This window comes from Staurois parvus, unplaced genomic scaffold, assembly GCF_062004578.1.
Source record: "Staurois parvus isolate SC_StPar_1 unplaced genomic scaffold, SC_StPar_1.0 ptg001181l, whole genome shotgun sequence".
Taxonomy (NCBI): Eukaryota; Metazoa; Chordata; class Amphibia; order Anura; family Ranidae; genus Staurois; species Staurois parvus.
The window spans coordinates 2,197,221-2,217,176 of NW_028318977.1; the positions used below are offsets into that span (position 1 = coordinate 2,197,221).

At 43.0% G+C, this 19,956-nt stretch overlaps 1 protein-coding gene across 1 annotated transcript in view; it reads right to left on the minus strand.

Annotated features, from left to right (window-relative positions):
* LOC149438564 (tyrosine-protein kinase Src42A-like) overlaps window positions 1-11,609 on the minus strand; it is an 84,738-nt gene extending 73,129 nt beyond the window's left edge. The window contains exon 1 of the mRNA XM_089659691.1: window positions 11,003-11,609. Coding sequence (XP_089515817.1) covers window positions 11,003-11,574 — 572 coding nt within the window. The 5' untranslated portion in view covers window positions 11,575-11,609. The remainder of the gene's footprint in view (window positions 1-11,002) is intronic.
* Window positions 11,610-19,956: the final 8,347 nt, after the last annotated feature.

Below are 19,956 nucleotides of genomic sequence, written 5' to 3' on the forward strand. Positions count from 1 at the left end.
TGGTGTCAGTGGGGGCTGGAGGGTTACATAAGCGGTCGGAAGGGCTGAGTGGGTACCATGGTGGTCAAAGAGAGCCACTAAGGAAAAAAATGGACTGGTGTCAGTGGGGGCTGGAGGGTTACAAAGGAGGTCAGAAGGGCTGAGAGGGTACCATGGTGATCAAAGGGAGCCACTGAAGCAAAAAAAATGGAGTGGTGACAGTGGGGGATGGAGGGTTACAAAGGAGGTCAGAAGGGCTGAGAGGGTACCATGGTGGTCAAAGGGAGTCACTGAAGCAAAAAAAAAAAATGGACTGGTGACAGTGGGGGCTGGATGGTTACATTGGAGGTCAGAAGGGCTGTGAGGGTACCATGATGCTCAAAGGGAGCCACTAAGCAATAAAAAAAAAAATGGACTGGTGTCAGTGGGGGCTGTAGGGTTGCATAGGAGGTCAAAAGGGCCAAGGGGGTACCATGGTTGTGAAAGGGAGCCACTAAGCAAAAAAAAAAAAAATGAACTGGTGTCAGTGGGGGCTGGAGGGTTACACTGGAGGTCAGAAGGGCTGAGAGGGTACCATGGTGGTCAAATGGAGCCACTAAGCAAAAAAAAAAAGTGGACTGGTGTCAGTGGGGGCTGGAGGGTTACATAAGCGGTCGGAAGGGCTGAGAGGGTACCATGGTGGTCAAAGAGAGCCACTAAGGAAAAAAATGGACTGGTGTCAGTGGGGGATGGAGGGTTACAAAGGAGGTCAGAAGGGCTGAGAGGGTACCATGGTGGTCAAAGGGAGCCACTGAAGCAAAAAAAAAATGGACTGGTGACAGTGGGGGCTGGAGGGTTACATAGGAGGTCGGTTAGGGGCTGCCAGGGTACTATTGTGGTCAGTAGGGGCCTATATTGGAGGCAACAGAGGTTGAAAGAGTACATTGGTAATCAGTGGGGGCTGATGAGGTACATTTGTGGTGAGTGGGGGCTAAAGTGAACATTGGTGGTAAGTGTGGAGGACTGGAGGAGTATTTTGATAGTCAATGAGTGTTGTGGAGTGTTCCCGCCCTTAGCTCTAGGGCACAGACTAGATCTGCAGGACACCAGGATTGTGTTTCATCTAGATCAGTTTCTTAGAATCTGGGGCAGTTGAGGTAATACAGTAGAGTTCAAGGCACATCGTGCCACAGCACACCTTTGTGCTGTTAATAAAGGTGCACATTTTTTCCATTTACTGTGGTGTGTTGGCACTGATGAAGGAGCTTTCAGTCAGCGTTTGGTTTCAGGTGGCCCTTTCTGAATGGTGAAGTCTGAGATCAGTGTTTTATTGGCATATGGGAAAAACTCTGGCAGAGAAAGTGTTAAATTCTGTGACAATACTGTGAATTGCAGGTCCGCTGCAGCTCTGAAGAAATGGTGAGGACATGTTTTTGGCATTTTACTCACAAGAGTAGGGACTGGCCAGAGAGGGATCACTTTGACACAGTTAGCCACAGAGGAATCGCTTTGAGGCACTTGGCTAGAGAGGGGTCTGTTTTTTGCAACTGGCCAGACTGGGATCACCTTGACACAATTAGCCAGAAAGGAGTCGCTTTGACACAGTTAGCCAAAAATGTTTCACTTGGCCATAGGGATCACTTTGATGTAGCAGGCTAAAGAGTGATCACTTTGATGCAGCAGGCCACAGAAGGATCACTTTGACACAGTTGGCCAGAAGGATCACTTTGATGCAGCAGGTCAAAGAGCGATCACTTTGATACAGCAGGCCAAAGAGTGATCACTTTGACACAGTTGGCCAGAAAGGGATCACTTTTAACAGCCAGAGAGGGATCGCTTTAATGCAGTTGGTAAGTGAGGGATCACTTTGACACAACTGGCTAAATAGGAATCACTTTATGCAGCTGGCTGGAAAGAGAGAGAGAGATCACTTTGACACAGTTGGCCAGAGGAATCACTTTGATGAAGTTGGCCAGAAAGGGATCACCTTGAAACAGTTAGCCGTAGAGAGATCAAATCAATACAGCTGGCCAGAGAGGGGTCACTTTAAAGCAGTTGGCCAGGGAATGGTCACTTTAACACAGTTGGCCAGAGAGGGATTACTTTGATGCAGTTGGCCAAAGAGGGATCACTTTGGTATAGTTGGCAACACAAGCATCACTTTGGTGCAGTTGGCCAAAGAGGGATCATTTTGGTACAGTTGGCCAAAGAGGGATCACTTTGACACAGTTGGCCAGAGAGGGATCACTTTGATGCAGTTGGCCAAAGAGGGATCACTTTGGTACAATTGGCCAGAGGGATCACTTTGGTACAATTGGCCAGAGGGATCACTTTGATGCAGTTGGCCAGAAAGGGACCACTTTTAAAAAGTTAGCCAGAGATGGATCAATATAATTCAGCTGTCGAGGGAGGGATCACTTTAATGCAGTTGCCCAGGGAATGGTCATTTTGACACAGTTGGCCAGAGAGGGATCGCTTTGACACAGTTGGCCAGGGGAAGCACTTTGATGCAGTTGGCCAGAAAGGGTTCACTTTAATGCAGTTGGCTATGGAATGGTCACTTTGGCTTAGTTAGCTAGAGAGGGATTACTTTGATGCAATTGGCCAGGGAATGATCACTTTGACAGAGTTGGCCAGAGGGATCATTTTGACACAGTTGGCTTGAAAGGGATCACTTTGAAACAGTTGTCCAGAGAGAGATCACTTTCATGCAGTTGGCCAGAAAGGGATCACTTTGAAACATATGGCCAGAGAGGGATCACTTCAATGCAGTTGGCATAGAGGGATCACTTTAATGCAGTTGGCAGAGAGGGATCACTTTAATGCAGTTGGCAGAGAGGGATTACTTTAATGCAGTTGACAGAGAGGGATTACTTTAATGCAGTTGGCAGAGAGGGATCATTTTAATGCAGTTGGCAGAGAGGGATCACTTTAATGCAGTTGGCAGAGAGGGATCATTTTAATGCAGTTGGCAGAGAGGGATCATTTTAATGCAGTTGGCAGAGAGGGATCACTTTAATGCAGTTGGCAGAGAGGAATCACTCTGATGCAGTTGACCTGGGAATGATCACTGACACAGTTGAGCAAAGAGGGATCACTTTGAAACAGTTAGCCAGAGAGGGATCATTTAAATCCAGTTGGCCAGAGAGGGATCACTTTGACACAGTTGGCCAGAGAGGGATCACTTTGGCACAGCTGGACATGGATGGATCACTTTGATGCAGTTAGCTAGAGAGGGATCACTTTAGGGCAGTTGGCCAAGGAGGGATCACTTTGACACAGCTGGCCAGAAAGGGATCACTTTGACGCAGTTGGCCAGAGAGGGATCACTGACACAATTGTCCAGGGAATGGTCACTTTGGCACAATTGTCCAGGGAATGGCCACTTTGACACAGTTGGCCAGAGAGGGATCACTTTGGCACAACTGGACAGGGAGGGATCACTTTGACACAGTTGGCCAGAGAGGGATCACTTTGGCACAGCTGGACAAGGAGGGATCACTTTGATGCAGTTGGCTAGAGAGGGATCACTTTGGGGTAGTTGGCCAAGGAGGGATCACTTTGATGCATTTGGCCAAGGAGAAATCACTTTGACACAGTTGGCCAGAGGGACCACTTTTAAGCAGTTGGCCAGAGAGGGATCACTGACACAGTTGTCCAGAGAATGGTCACTTTGGCACAGTTGGCCAGAGATGTATTATTGTGGCACAGCTGGACAGGGAGAGATCACTTTGACACAGTTGGCCAGAGAATGGTCACTTTGGCCCAGTTGGCCAAAGACGTATTATTGTGGCACAGCTGGACAGGGAGAGATCACTTTGACACAGTTGGCCAGGGAATGGCCACTGTGACACAGTCGGACATGGAGGGATCACTTTGATGCAGTTGGTTAAAGGGGGATCACTTTGGGACAGTTGGCCAAGGAGGGATCACTTTGATGCAGTTGGTTAGAGGGGGATCACTTTGGGACAGTTGGCCAAGGAGGGATCACTTTGACACAGTTGGCCAGAGGAATCACTTTTAAGCAGTTGGCCAGAAAGGAATCACTTTGGCACAGTTGGCTACAGAGGGATCACTCTGGCACAGTTGACCAGATATGGATCGTGATGATCTAGTTGGCCTGGCTGGAACCCGTATTTCAGTATACAATGTGTAAGCCAAGAATTCCTGTTTTCTACAACAGTTTACTAGAACCATGAGTGTGTATGGCAGTGTCTATAGGATCCAGGGGCGGAGTGACAACTCATGGGGCCCCCGAACAATAGGGGATCATGGGGCCCCTGTGCCCTTGCCCAAACTCAAAAAAGCCTATGAAAAAGGTACCAGGGGCATCTCATGGGGCCCCTTACTGACCCTGGGCCCTCGGGCAGTGGCCGAGTTTCCAAATGGTCAGTCTGCCCCTGATATTTTCCCGAGGTGGGGATGGAGCCTGTAGGTGCGCAGTGACCCCCCCCTCCGAGCCACGAGTGGAAGATGTCAGTAGGTGGTGTAGGTAGAGACATCGGCCTGACATATTTTTTCCACAATTTATTTAATTCCGGCTGAACAGTTACATATTGTCGATAATAAAGTGTATCTAAACCCAAGAAGAAAAATGTCATCTATTGCAGATTACCAGTCCTTGGATGGGATGGCTGCATTCGTTTTCTCTTTTCAGGCCTGTTTCCTTTCACCTGGTGATCCCGCCAGTAACACACCTCCTGTCCTATGGTGACAACACTCACTCACTGGCCTGTGTCTATGGAGAAGCAGCTTTGTACTGGACAGGACTACAGTGAGTGAGTGTCACACTAAGGTAAGACTACAGAGCCCCTTCTCTGTGTTATGGAAATGAGAAAAAGGAGAGGTGTTCTGTAGTCCTATCCTCTCTATCCTCTAGGATAGGACTACAAAACACCCCCCTACCAATTCTCATGTTCGTAACAGACTAGTACTACAGAACATCTCTCCTTCTCATCTCCAGAACACAGAGGAGGGGTTCTGTAGGCCTTAAATAGTGTGACAGCACTGTATTGCATTTGTGGAGGAGCAGCGTTGTCACTCTAGGATAGAACTACAGAACACCTCCATTCTAATCTCCATAATGTAGAGTGGAGGCATTCTGTAGTCCTGTCCTAGGGTGACAATGCTGACTCACAGTTTTGTACCTGTGGAGGAGCAGCACTGCCACCTTAGGATAGAACTACAAAACAGCTCTATTCTAATCGCTGTAACATGGGGTGGAGGTGTTCTGTAGTCTTGCCCTAGGATGACAATGGTTGCACACTCTATATATAAAGGAGCAGTGTTGCCTTTTTAAAATAGAACTACAGAATACCTCCCCCTCTTCTCATCCTCCATAACAAAGGGGGAGGTGTTCTGTAGCCCTATCCTTCGGTGGCTCTCTCACTGTGCTGCATCTGTGTGGTAGCATCATTGTCATCCTAAGACAGGGCTACATACCCCCCCCCCCATATTATGGGGATAAGCAAAAAGAGGAGGTGTTCTGTAGTCCTATGCTAGAATGAGAATGATGCTACTGCAAAGATTCAGCACAGAGAGAGCAAATTGCCACCCAAGGACAGGGCTACAGAACACCTCCCCTCTCTGTTATGGAGATAAGCAAAAAGAGAAGGTGCTCTGTAGTCCTATCCTAAGATGACAATGATGCAGCTGCAAAGATTCAGCACAGTGAGAGAGCATTGCCACCCAAGCGAAGGGCTACAAAACACCTCCCCTCTCTGGTATGGAGATAAGCAAAAATAGGAGGTGTCATGTAGTCCTATCCTAGGATGACAATGATGCTACTGCAAAGATTCAGCACAGTCAGAGAGCACTGCCAAACAAGGACAGGACTACAGAACACCTTCCTCTGGTCTCATCACTATAACACAGGGGAGGTGTTCTGTAGTTCACAGATGTATCAGAGTACAATACAGCATGTCCCTTTTTATCTTTTTTTTTGCATTACACGTGTGAGATTTGAAACCAACAGAATGTAAGGCGAATTATCTTGCAGCCACTGGAACCGCGCAGCTGCTGGTGTGAATGAGTCCTTCGGGTGGGGCTCATTCACACCTAGTGCACTGATCAGCCCCAGGACCCGGCAGATACTATCTCCGTCTATGTTCCCAGTTCATGACAAAAGCATTGTGTTGGCAGGCGCTGGAGAAATATCTGGACGTACAGCAATTCTTTGCGGCGCAACACGTTACGTTGCGTCTCAACGCGTTGCCACGGCTGGGAATACATAGACGATCAAAAACAAAGCAAGCATTGCAATGTGTCTTAAGCCATGCCCCTTCACACCACAGGCTGGTGCACATGCGTTACGAGTAACATACGCTGTGTGGTGTGAATGAGCCCCAACAAAGGCTTTCACAGCCTATCCATGTACAACCTCTCAGACTCTTCAACACAGAGGAACCCTTGAAATAACTTTCCGGGGCTTGAGGACCTAAAAATGACTAGATCTACAAATCCCGATACATTGGTGTGATGGTCAGTGGGAAGAATGTCCCTTACATTGCCGATCAGTGGGAAGAATGTCCCTTACATTGGTGATCAGTGGGAAGAATGTCCCTTACATTGGTGGTCAGTGGGAAGAATGTCCCTTACATTGGGGGTCAGTGGGAAGAATGTCCCTTACATTGGTGGTCAGTGGGAAGAATGTCCCTTACATTGGTGATCAGTGGGAAGAATGTCCCTTACATTGGTGATCAGTGGGAAGAATGTCCTTTACATTGGTGATCAGTAGGAAGAATTCCCCTTACATTGGGGATCAGTGGGAAGAATGTCCCTTACATTGGTGGTCAGTGGGAAGAATGTCCCTTACATTGGTGATCAGTGGGAAGAATGTCCCTTACATTGGTGATCAGTGGGAAGAATGCCCCTTACATTGGTGATCGGTGGGAAGAATGTCCCTTACATTGGTGATCAGTGGGAAGAATGTCCCTTACATTGGTGATCGGTGGGAAGAATGTTCCTTACATTGGTGATCAGTGGGAAGAATGCTCCTTACATTGGTGATCGGTGGGAAGAATGTCCCTTACATTGGTGATCAGTGGGAAGAATGTCCCTTACATTGGTGGTCAGTAGGAAGAATGCCCCTTACATTGGTGGTCAGTGGGAAGAATGCCCCTTACATTGGTGATCGGTGGGAAGAATGTCCCTTACATTGGTGATCAGAGGGAAGAATGTCCCTTACATTGGTGATCAGTGGGAAGAATGCTCCTTACATTGGTGATCGGTGAGAAGAATGTTCCTTACATTGGTGGTCAGTGGGAAGAATGCCCCTTACGTTAGTGACCGGTAGGAAGAATGATCCTTACATTAGTGGTCATTAGCATGAATGTCCCTTACATTGGTGGTCAGTGGGAAGAATGCCACTTACATTGATGATCAGTGGGAAGAATGATCCTTACATTAGTGGTCATTAGCATGAATGTCCCTTACATTGGTGATCAGTGGGAAGAATGCCCCTTACGTTGGTGATCGGTGGGAAGAATATCCCTGACATAGGTGATCAGTGGGAAGAATGTCCCTTACATTGGTGATAAGTGGGAAGAATTCCCCTTACATTGGTGATCAGTGGGAAGAATGTCCCTTACATTGGTGATCAGTGGGAAGAATGTCCCTTACATTGGTAGTCAGTGGGAAGAATGTCCCTTACATTGGTGATCAGTGGGAACAATGCCCCTTACATTGGTAATCAGTGGGAAGAATGCTCCTTACTTTGGTGGCGAGTAGGAAGAATGCTCCTTACATTGGTGATCAGTGGGAAGAATGTCCCTTACATTGGAGGTCAGTGGGAAGAATGTTCCTTACGTTGGTGATCAGTGGGAAGAATGCCCCTTACATTGGTGATCAGTGGGAAGAATGCCCCTTACATTGGTGATCAGTGGGAAGAATGCCCCTTACATTGGTGATCAGTGGGAAGAATGCCCCTTACATTGGTGATCAGAGGGAAGAATGTCCCTTACATTGGTGGTCAGTGGGAAGAGTGCCCCTTACATTGGTGATCAGTGGGAAGAATGCCCCTTACATTGGTGATCAGTGGGAAGAATGTTCCTTATATTGGTGATCAGTGGGAAGAATGTTCCTTACATTGGTGGTCAGTGGGAAGAATGTCCCTTACATTGGTGGTCAGTGGGAAGAATGTCCCTTACATTGGAGGTCAGTGGGAAGAATATCCCTTACATTGGTGGTTAGAGGGAAGAATGGTCCTTACATTGGTGATCAGTGGGAAGAATGTCCCTTACATTTGTGGTCAGTGGGAAGAATGCCCTTACGTTGGTGGCCAGTAGGAAGAATGTCCCTTACACCGGTGGTCAGTGGGAAGAATGCCCCTTACATTGGTGATAAGTGGGAAGAATGCCCCTTACATTGGTGGCCAGAGGGAAGAATGCCCCTTACATTGGTGATCAGTGGGAAGAATGTCCCTTACATTGGTGATCGGTGGGAAGAATGTCCCTTACATTGGTGATCGGTGGGAAGAATGTCCCTTACATTGGGGATCAGTGGGAAGAATGTCCCTTACATTGGTGATCAGTGGGAAGAATGCTCCTTACATTGGTGATCGGTGAGAAGAATGTTCCTTACATTGGTGGTTAGTGGGAAGAATGTCCCTTACATTGGTGGTCAGTGGGACGAATGCCCCTTACATTAGTGGTCAGAGGGAAGAATATCCCTTACATTGGTGGTCAGAGGGAAGAATGCCCATTACATTGGTGGTCAGTGGGAAAAAATATCCCTTACATTGGTGGTCAGTGGGAAGAATGCCACTTACATTGGTGATCAGTGGGAACAATGCCCCTTACATTGGTAATCAGTGGGAAGAATGCTCCTTACTTTGGTGGCGAGTAGGAAGAATGCTCCTTACATTGGTGGTCAGTGCGAAGAATGTTCCTTACATTGGTGATCAGTGGGAAGAATGTCCCTTACATTCATCGGTGATCAGTGGGAAGAATGTCCCTTACATTGGTGGCAAATAGGAAGAATGCTCCTTACATTGGTAATCAGTGGGAAGAATGTCCCTTACATTGGTGGTCAGTGGGAAGAATGTCCCTTACACCGGTAACTAGTGGGAAGAATGCCCCTTACATCAGTGACTAGTGGGAAGATTGCCCCCTATAATTGGTGGTCAGTGGGAAGAATGCCCCTTACATTGGTGGTCAGAGGTAAGAATGCCCCTTACATTAATTGTCCGTGGAAAGAATGTCCCTTACATTGGTGGTCCGTGGAAAGAATGTCCCTTACATTGGTGATCAGTGGCAAGAATGTCCCTTACATTGGTGATCAGTGGGAAGATTGCCCCTTACATTGGTGGTCAGTGAGAAGAATGTCCCTTACATTGGTGGTCAGTGGGAAGAATGTCCCTTACATTGTTGATCAGTGGGAAGAATGTCCCTTACATTAGTGATCAGTGGGGAAAATGCCCCTTACATTGGTGGCCAGTAGAAAGAATGATCCTTACATTAGTGGTCATTAGCATAAATGCCCCTTACATTGGTGGTCAGTGGGTAGAATGCCCCTTACATTGGTGGCCAGAGGGAACAATGCCCCTTACATTGGTGGCCAGAGGGAACAATGCCCCTTACATTGGTAATCAGTGGGAAGAATGTCCCTTACATTGGTGATGAATGGGAAGAATGCCCCTTAGATTGATGATCAGTTTTAAGAATGTCCCTTACATTGGTGGTTAGCGGGAAAAATTCCCCTTACATTGGTGATCAGTGGGAAGAATGCCCCTTATATTGGTGATCAGCGGGAAAAATGCCCCTTACATTGCTGGACTGTAGGAAGAATGATCCTTACATTAGTGGTCATTAACATGAATGCCCCTTACATTGGTGGTCAGTGGGAAAAATGCTCCTTACATTGATGGCCAGAGGGAACAATACCCCTTACATTGGTAATCAGTGGGAAGAATGCTCCTTCCATTGGTGGTGAGTAGGAAGAATGCTCCTTACATTGGAGGTCAGTAGGAAGCATTTCCCTTACATTGGTGGTCAGTGGGAAGAATGTTCCTTACTTTTGAGCTCAGTGGGAAGAATGCCCCTTACATTGGTGGTCAGTGGGAAGAATGCCTCTTACATTTATGGTCAGTAGGAAGAATGTCCCTTACATTGGTGGTCAGTGGGAAGAATATCCCTTACATTGGTGGTAAGAGGGAAAAATGCCCCTTACATTTGTGGTCATTCTGAAGAATGCCCCTTACCTTGGTGGCCAGTAGAAAGAATGATCCTTACATTAGTGGTCATTAGCATGAATACCCCTTACATTGGTGGTCAGTGGGAAGAATGCTCCTTACATTGGTGGAGAGTAGGAAAAATGCTCCTTACATTGGTGGTCAGTGGGAAGACTGTCCCTCACATTGGTGGTCATTTGGAAGAATGCTCCTTACGTTGGTGATCAGTGGAAAGACTGTCCCTTACATTGGTGGTCAGTGGGAAGAATGCTCTTCACACTTGTCTTTGGGATGAACTCACCCCTTTCAGATAGCTGTAAAGATCAATGGTATTAGTGCAAACTTACTGTATCTGAGAGGCAGGAATTGCTTGTTTCTCAAGGAACCCCTAGCAAGCTCTTGAAGAACTCTTAAAGTAAATTTCGAGTCTCCTGCTAAAAATGAATATATCTACAGTGGGAAGACTGTCCCTCACATTGGTGGTCAGTGGGAAGAATGCTCCTTATAATTGTGGTCATTGGGAAGGATGTCCCCCCTTACAGATGGCTAAAAGAACAATGGTGTCAGTGGGAACTTGTCTGAGAGATTGACATTGCTCAAGGAACCTCTAACAACCTTTGGAGAAACTGTAGAGTTCCATGGAACCCTGGTTGACAAACCCAGTATTAGAGTGATCGGGTTTCTGCATAAAGCAGTGGATGTGGCTTTTATCAAGAATTCTCTGTTAGAGAATCACCTTTATTTCAAAAGCATGCACCTGGAAGATTCCCTGCAGGGAAGGTTTGGTGAAAGTCACATTCACTGCTTCAAGAATAGACCCTATCAAGTGCCCAGTGATGTGGAAACTGTGATAAAACAATGTGCACCATGACTTACTCCTCAGCCTCGAGACTCCCGGCGTTGGCCAGGAAGGTCCGTGGGATGTAGCCGGTTTTGCACTCCCCATCGTCACTGAGAGTCCTGGCCAGAATCCATGTTCCCTTCTCTTGCAGAACCTCCAGCTTCTCACCCTTGTGGACCTCCAGGTCCTCATCAGAACGTGGCTTGTAGCTGTAGGTGGAGACCTTGTGGGACAAGTACGCTATCCTTTCGGATTGCCTCTTCCCTGAAGCCTTTATGTTGACTGGAATGCTGGGTTCTCCTATGCTGAAGGCAACGGTTTTAGGTTTCGATGTGCGCCTGTCGGGGTTGGGTGGTTCTCCATTGGGGCTGTCAACAAAGCTTGGGTTATCCTCACCATTGAGAAAGCTTTCCAGCTTTACCACCGAGAGCCCTCGGCTCAGAGTGTGGGTTTTGTACTCCTTAGGCCCTTCCACCGGCGAACCTGGCTTGGGGTTACCTGTCGAATAGGTCATGGAACTGCTGTGTCCTATTTGTGGGATATCCACAGAGTGGCAGCACATGCAGGGGCAGCACCCGCAGTATTGCTTGCAGCACTTCAGCCCCATCCTGAGTGAAGTGTGAAGAGTGCGGAGTGCTCAGATCTCAGCACCGGACTGACAGTACGAGGAAGTCAGTACTGCAAGAATGTGAAGTGGGGGTGGGCAGGTCTTACAAAGGCTGTGACAACAACTACAAAGACCTGCTTCCTCATTCAGACACCTGACCTGCATCACACCCTGTACACCAAATACAAATCTCATTCTGTGTGTGCACAGCGCCACTTCTCAGTGCTTCTTCTAATTCTCAGCAGCTGTTCTTATACCGAATGTACTGACTCTACACAGTACCATCTTGTCCTGTATGCCGGGTGCAATTCTCTGTATCTGTTCTTATTCTGTATGTGTGGAAATGTTTATTTGTAAAAAACAAACAAAAATACATAGTAATAAAACTGTAACCGTCATAAAAAAAAAATATGAAAATAACACAAATGCAATGATTCTTCGGGTCAAAAACTCAGCAGTTCAAAATAAAGGAAAGTTATAAATAGAATTTGCATGCTATAAATAAACTCCGTTCCATAATTTTGTATTCCTCCAACATTTCTGCATCTCCAAACTCTTTATCCATCTCAACTCTGATAGAACTAAATCTGCAATTTTCCTAGATGGGAAAAATTCATTGTGCTTGGCCACTTTAGTTCTTGCATGCCAGTGGTAGTATTTGACTACAGCAATGATGATATGGTATTCATATCCCCCCTTTTGTATTATACATGGTGATCATACCCACCTTATGTATGATACATGGAGATCATATCCCCCTTATGTATTATACATGGAGATCATATCCCCCTTATGTATTATACATGGTGATCATATCCCCCTTATGTATTATACATGGAGATCATATCCCCCCTTATGTATTATACATGGAGATCATATCCCCCTTAATTATTATACATGGTGATCATATCCCCCTTATGTATTATACATGGAGATCATATCCCCCCTTATGTATTATACATGGAGATCATATCCCCCTTATGTATTATACATGGAGATCATATCCCCCCTTATGTGTTATACATGAGATCATATCCCCCTTATGTATTATACATGGTGATCATATCCCCCCTTATGTATTATACATGAAGATCATATCCCCCCTTATGTATTATACATGGTGATCATATCCCCCTTATGTATTATACATGGAGATCATATCCCTCCTTATGTATTATACATGGAGATCATATCCCCCCTTATGTATTATACATGGAGATCATATCCCCCCTTATGTATTATACATGGAGATCATATCCCCCCTTATGTATTATACATGGAGATCATATCCCCCCTTATGTATTTTACATGGAGATCATATCCCCCTTATGTATTATACATGGAGATCATATGCCCCTTATGTATTATACATGAAGATCATATCCCCCCTTATGTATTATACATGGAGATCATATCCCCCTTATGTATTATACATGGAGATCATATCCCCCCTTATGTATTATACATGGTGATCATACCCCCCTTATGTATTATACATGGTGATCATACCCCCCTTATGTATTATACATGGAGATCATATCCCCCCTTATGTGTTATACATGGAGATCATACCCCCTTATGTATTATACATGGAGATCATATCCCCCTTATGTATTATACATGGTGATCATATCACCCCCTTATGAATTATACATGGAGATCATATCCCCCTTATGTATTATACATGGAGATCATATCCCCCTTATGTATTATACATGGTGATCATACCCCCCTTATGTATTATACATGGAGATCATATCCCCCCTTATGTGTTATACATGGAGATCATACCCCCTTATGTATTATACATGGAGATCATATCCCCCCCCTTATGTATTATACATGGAGATCATATCCCTCCTCATGTATTATACATGGAGATCATATCCCTCCTCATGTATTATACATGGAGATCATATCCCCTCTTATTAATTATACATGGAGATCATATCCCTCCTTATGTATTATACATGGAGATCATATCCCCCTTATGTATTATACATGGAGATCATATCCCCCTTATGTATTATACATGGAGATCATATCCCCCTTATGTATTATACATGGAGATCATATCCCCCCTTATATATTATACATGGTGATCATATCCCCCCTTATGTATTATACATGGAGATCATATCCCCCTTATGTATTATACATGGAGATCATATCCCCCTTATGTATTATACATGGAGATCATATCCCCCCCTTATGTATTATACATGGAGATCATATCCCCCCTTATGTATTATACATGGAGATCATATCCCCCCTTATGTATTATACATGGTGATCATATCCCCCTTATGTATTATACATGGAGATCATATCCCTCCTTATGTATTATACATGGAGATCATATCCCCCCTTATGTATTATACATGGAGATCATATCCCCCCTTATGTATTATACATGGAGATCATATCCCCCCTTTTGTATTATACATGGAGATCATATCCCCCCTTATGTATTATACATGGAGATCATATCCCCCTTATGTATTATACATGGAGATCATATCCCCCTTATGTATTATACATGAAGATCATATCCCCCCTTATGTATTATACATGGAGATCATATCCCCCTTATGTATTATACATGGAGATCATATCCCCCCTTATGTATTATACATGGTGATCATACCCCCCTTATGTATTATACATGGTGATCATACCCCCCTTATGTATTATACATGGAGATCATATCCCCCCTTATGTGTTATACATGGAGATCATACCCCCTTATGTATTATACATGGAGATCATATCCCCCTTATGTATTATAAATGGTGATCATATCCCCCCCTTATGTATTATACATGGAGATCATATCCCCCTTATGTATTATACATGGAGATCATATCCCCCTTATGTATTATACATGGTGATCATACCCCCCTTATGTATTATACATGGAGATCATATCCCCCCTTATGTGTTATACATGGAGATCATACCCCCTTATGTATTATACATGGAGATCATATCCCCCCCTTATGTATTATACATGGAGATCATATCCCTCCTTATGTATTATACATGGAGATCATATCCCCTCTTATTAATTATACATGGAGATCATATCCCTCCTTATGTATTATACATGGAGATCATATCCCCCTTATGTATTATACATGGAGATCATATCCCCCTTATGTATTATACATGGAGATCATATCCCCCCTTATGTATTATACATGGTGATCATATCCCCCCTTATGTATTATACATGGAGATCATATCCCCCTTATGTATTATACATGGAGATCATATCCCCCCTTATGTATTATACATGGAGATCATATCCCCCCTTATGTATTATACATGGAGATCATATCCCCCCTTATGTATTATACATGGAGATCATATCCCCCCTTATGTATTATACATGGTGATCATATCCCCTTATGTATTATACATGGAGATCATATCCCCCCTTATGTATTATACATGGAGATCATATCCCCCCTTATGTATTATACATGGAGATCATATCCCCCCTTATGTATTATACATGGTGATCGTATCCCCTCTTATTAATTATACATGGAGATTGTATCCCTCCTTATGTATTATACATGGTGATCGTATCCCCCCTTATGTATTATACATGGTGATCGTATCCCCCTTATGTATTATACATGGAGATCATATCCCCCCCTTATGTATTATACATGGAGATCATATCCCCCCTTATGTATTACACATAGAGATCATATCCCCCCTTATGTATTATACATGGCGATCATATCCCCCTTATGTATTATACATGGTGATCATATCCCCCCTTATGTATTATACATGGAGATCATATCCCCCCTTATGTATTATACATGGTGATCATATCCCCTCTTATTAATTATACATGGAGATTGTATCCCCCCTTATGTATTATACATGGTGATCGTATCCCCCCTTATGTATTATACATGGTGATCATATCCCCTCTTATTAATTATACATGGAGATCGTATCCCCCCTTATGTATTATACATGGAGATCATATCCCCCTTATGTATTATACATGGAGATCATATCCACCCTTATGTATTATACATGGAGATCATACCCCCCCTTATGTATACATGGAGATCATATCCCCCTTATGTATTATACATGGTGATCATATCCCCCTTATGTATTATACATGGAGATCTTATCCCCCTTATGTATTATACATGGAGATCATATCCCCCCTTATGTATAATACATAGAGATCATATCCCCCCTTATGTATTATACATGGAGATCATATCCCCCCTTATGTATTATACATGGAGATCATATCCCCCCTTATGTATAATACATAGAGATCATATCCCCTCTTATGTATTATACATGGAGATCATATCCCCCTTATGTATTATGCATGGAGATCATATCCCCCTTATGTATTATACATGGAGATCATATCCCCTCTTATGTATTATACATTGAGATCATATCCCCCCTTATGTATTATACATGGAGATCATATCCCCCTTATGTATTATACATGGAGAACATATCCCCCCCTTATGTATTATACATGGTGATCATATCCCCCTTATGTATTATACATGGAGATCATATCCCCCTTATGTATTATACATGGAGATCTTATCCCCCTTATGTATTATACATGGATATCTTATCCCCCTTATGTATTATACATGGAGCTCATATCCCCCCTTATGTATTATACATGGAGATCATATCCCCCCTCATGTATAATACATAGAGATCATATCCCCCCTTATGTATTATATATGGAGATCATATCCCCCCTTATGTATAATACATGGAGATCAGATCCCCCCTTATGTATTATACATGGAGATCATATCCCCCCTTATGTATTATACATGGAGATCATATCCCCCCTTATGTATTATACATGGAGATCATATCCCCCCTTATGTATTATACATGGAGATCATATCCCCCCTTATGTATTATACATGGAGATCATCCCCCCCTTATGTATAATACATAGAGATCATATCCCCTCTTATGTATTATACATGGAGATCATATCCCCCTTATGTATTATACATGGAGATCATATCCCCCTTATGTATTATACATGGAGATCATATCCCCCTTATGTATTATACATGGAGATCTTATCCCCCTTATGTATTATACATGGAGATCATATCCCCCCTTATGTATTATACATGGAGATCATATCCCCCCTTATGTATAATACATAGAGATCATACCCCCCCTTATGTATTATACATGGAGATCATATCCCCCCTTATGTATAATACATGGAGATCAGATCCCCCCTTATGTATTATACATGGAGATCATATCCCCCCTTATGTATTATACATGGAGATCATATCCCCCCTTATGTATTATACATGGAGATCATATCCCCCCTTATGTATTATACATGGAGATCATACCCCCCTTATGTATTATACATGGAGATCATATCCCCTCTTATGTATTATACATGGAGATCATATCCCCCCCTTATGTATTATACATGGAGATCATATCCCCTCTTATGTATTATACATGGAGATCATATCCCCCTTATGTATTATACATGGAGATCTTATCCCCCTTATGTATTATACATGGAGATCATATCCCCCCTTATGTATTATACATGGAGATCATATCCCCCCTTATGTATAATACATAGAGATCATATCCCCCCTTATGTATTATACATGGAGATCATATCCCCTCTTATGTATTATACATGGAGATCATATCCCCTCTTATGTATTATACATTGAGATCATATCCCCCCTTATGTATTATACATGGAGATCATATCCCCCTTATGTATTATACATGGAGATCATATCCCCCCCTTATGTATTATACATGGTGATCATATCCCCCTTATGTATTATACATGGAGATCATATCCCCCTTATGTATTATACATGGAGATCTTATCCCCCTTATGTATTATACATGGATATCTTATCCCCCTTATGTATTATACATGGAGCTCATATCCCCCCTTATGTATTATACATGGAGATCATATCCCCCCTCATGTATAATACATAGAGATCATATCCCCCCTTATGTATTATATATGGAGATCATATCCCCCCTTATGTATAATACATGGAGATCAGATCCCCCCTTATGTATTATACATGGAGATCATATCCCCCCTTATGTATTATACATGGAGATCATATCCCCCCTTATGTATTATACATGGAGATCATATCCCCCCTTATGTATTATACATGGAGATCATACCCCCCTTATGTATTATACATAGAGATCATATCCCCTCTTATGTATTATACATGGAGATCATATCCCCCTTATGTATTATACATGGAGATCATATCCCCCTTATGTATTATACATGGAGATCATATCCCCCTTATGTATTATACATGGAGATCATATCCCCTCTTATGTATTATACATTGAGATCATATCCCCCCTTATGTATTATACATGGAGATCATATCCCCCTTATGTATTATACATGGAGATCATATCCCCCTTATGTATTATACATGGAGATCTTATCCCCCTTATGTATTATACATGGAGATCATATCCCCCCTTATGTATTATACATGGAGATCATATCCCCCCTTATGTATAATACATAGAGATCATACCCCCCCTTATGTATTATACATGGAGATCATATCCGCCCTTATGTATAATACATGGAGATCAGATCCCCCCTTATGTATTATACATGGAGATCATATCCCCCCTTATGTATTATACATGGAGATCATATCCCCCCTTATGTATTATACATGGAGATCATATCCCCCCTTATGTATTATACATGGAGATCATACCCCCCTTATGTATTATACATGGAGATCATATCCCCTCTTATGTATTATACATGGAGATCATATCCCCCCCTTATGTATTATACATGGAGATCATATCCCCTCTTATGTATTATACATGGAGATCATATCCCCCTTATGTATTATACATGGAGATCTTATCCCCCTTATGTATTATACATGGAGATCATATCCCCCCTTATGTATTATACATGGAGATCATATCCCCCCTTATGTATAATACATAGAGATCATATCCCCCCTTATGTATTATACATGGAGATCATATCCCCCTTATGTATTATACATGGAGATCATATCCCCCTTATGTATTATACATGGAGATCATATCCCCCTTATGTATTATACATGGAGATCTTATCCCCCTTATGTATTATACATGGAGATCATATCCCCCCTTATGTATTATACATGGAGATCATATCCCCCCTTATGTATAATACATAGAGATCATACCCCCCCTTATGTATTATACATGGAGATCATATCCCCCCTTATGTATAATACATGGAGATCAGATCCCCCCTTATGTATTATACATGGAGATCATATCCCCCCTTATGTATTATACATGGAGATCATATCCCCCCTTATGTATTATACATGGAGATCATATCCCCCCTTATGTATTATACATGGAGATCATACCCCCCTTATGTATTATACATGGAGATCATATCCCCTCTTATGTATTATACATGGAGATCATATCCCCCCCTTATGTATTATACATGGAGATCATATCCCCTCTTATGTATTATACATGGAGATCATATCCCCCTTATGTATTATACATGGAGATCTTATCCCCCTTATGTATTATACATGGAGATCATATCCCCCCTTATGTATTATACATGGAGATCATATCCCCCCTTATGTATAATACATAGAGATCATATCCCCCCTTATGTATTATACATGGAGATCATATCCCCCTTATGTATTATACATGGAGATCATATCCCCCTTGTGTATTATACATGGAGATCATATCCCCCTTATGTATTATACATGGAGATCATATCCCCCTTATGTATTATACATGGAGATCATATCCCCCCCTTATGTATTATACATGGTGATCATATCCCCCTTACGTATTATACATGGTGATCATATCCCCCTTATGTATTATACATGGAGATCATATCCCCCTTATGTATTATACATGGAGATCATATCCCCCCTTATGTATTATACATGGAGATCATATCCCCCCTTATGTATAATACATAGAGATCATATCCCCCCTTATGTATTATACATGGAGATCTTATCCCCCTTATGTATTATACATGGAGATCATATCCCCCCTTATGTATTATACATGGAGATCATATCCCCCTTATGTATTATACATGGAGATCATATCCCCTCTTATGTATTATACATGGAGATCATATCCCCCCCTTATGTATTATACATGGTGATCATATCCCCCTTATGTATTATACATGGAGATCATATCCCCCCTTATGTATTATACATGGAGATCATATCCCCCCTTATGTATTATTCATGGAGATCATATCCCCCCTTATGTATTATACATGGAGATCATATCCCC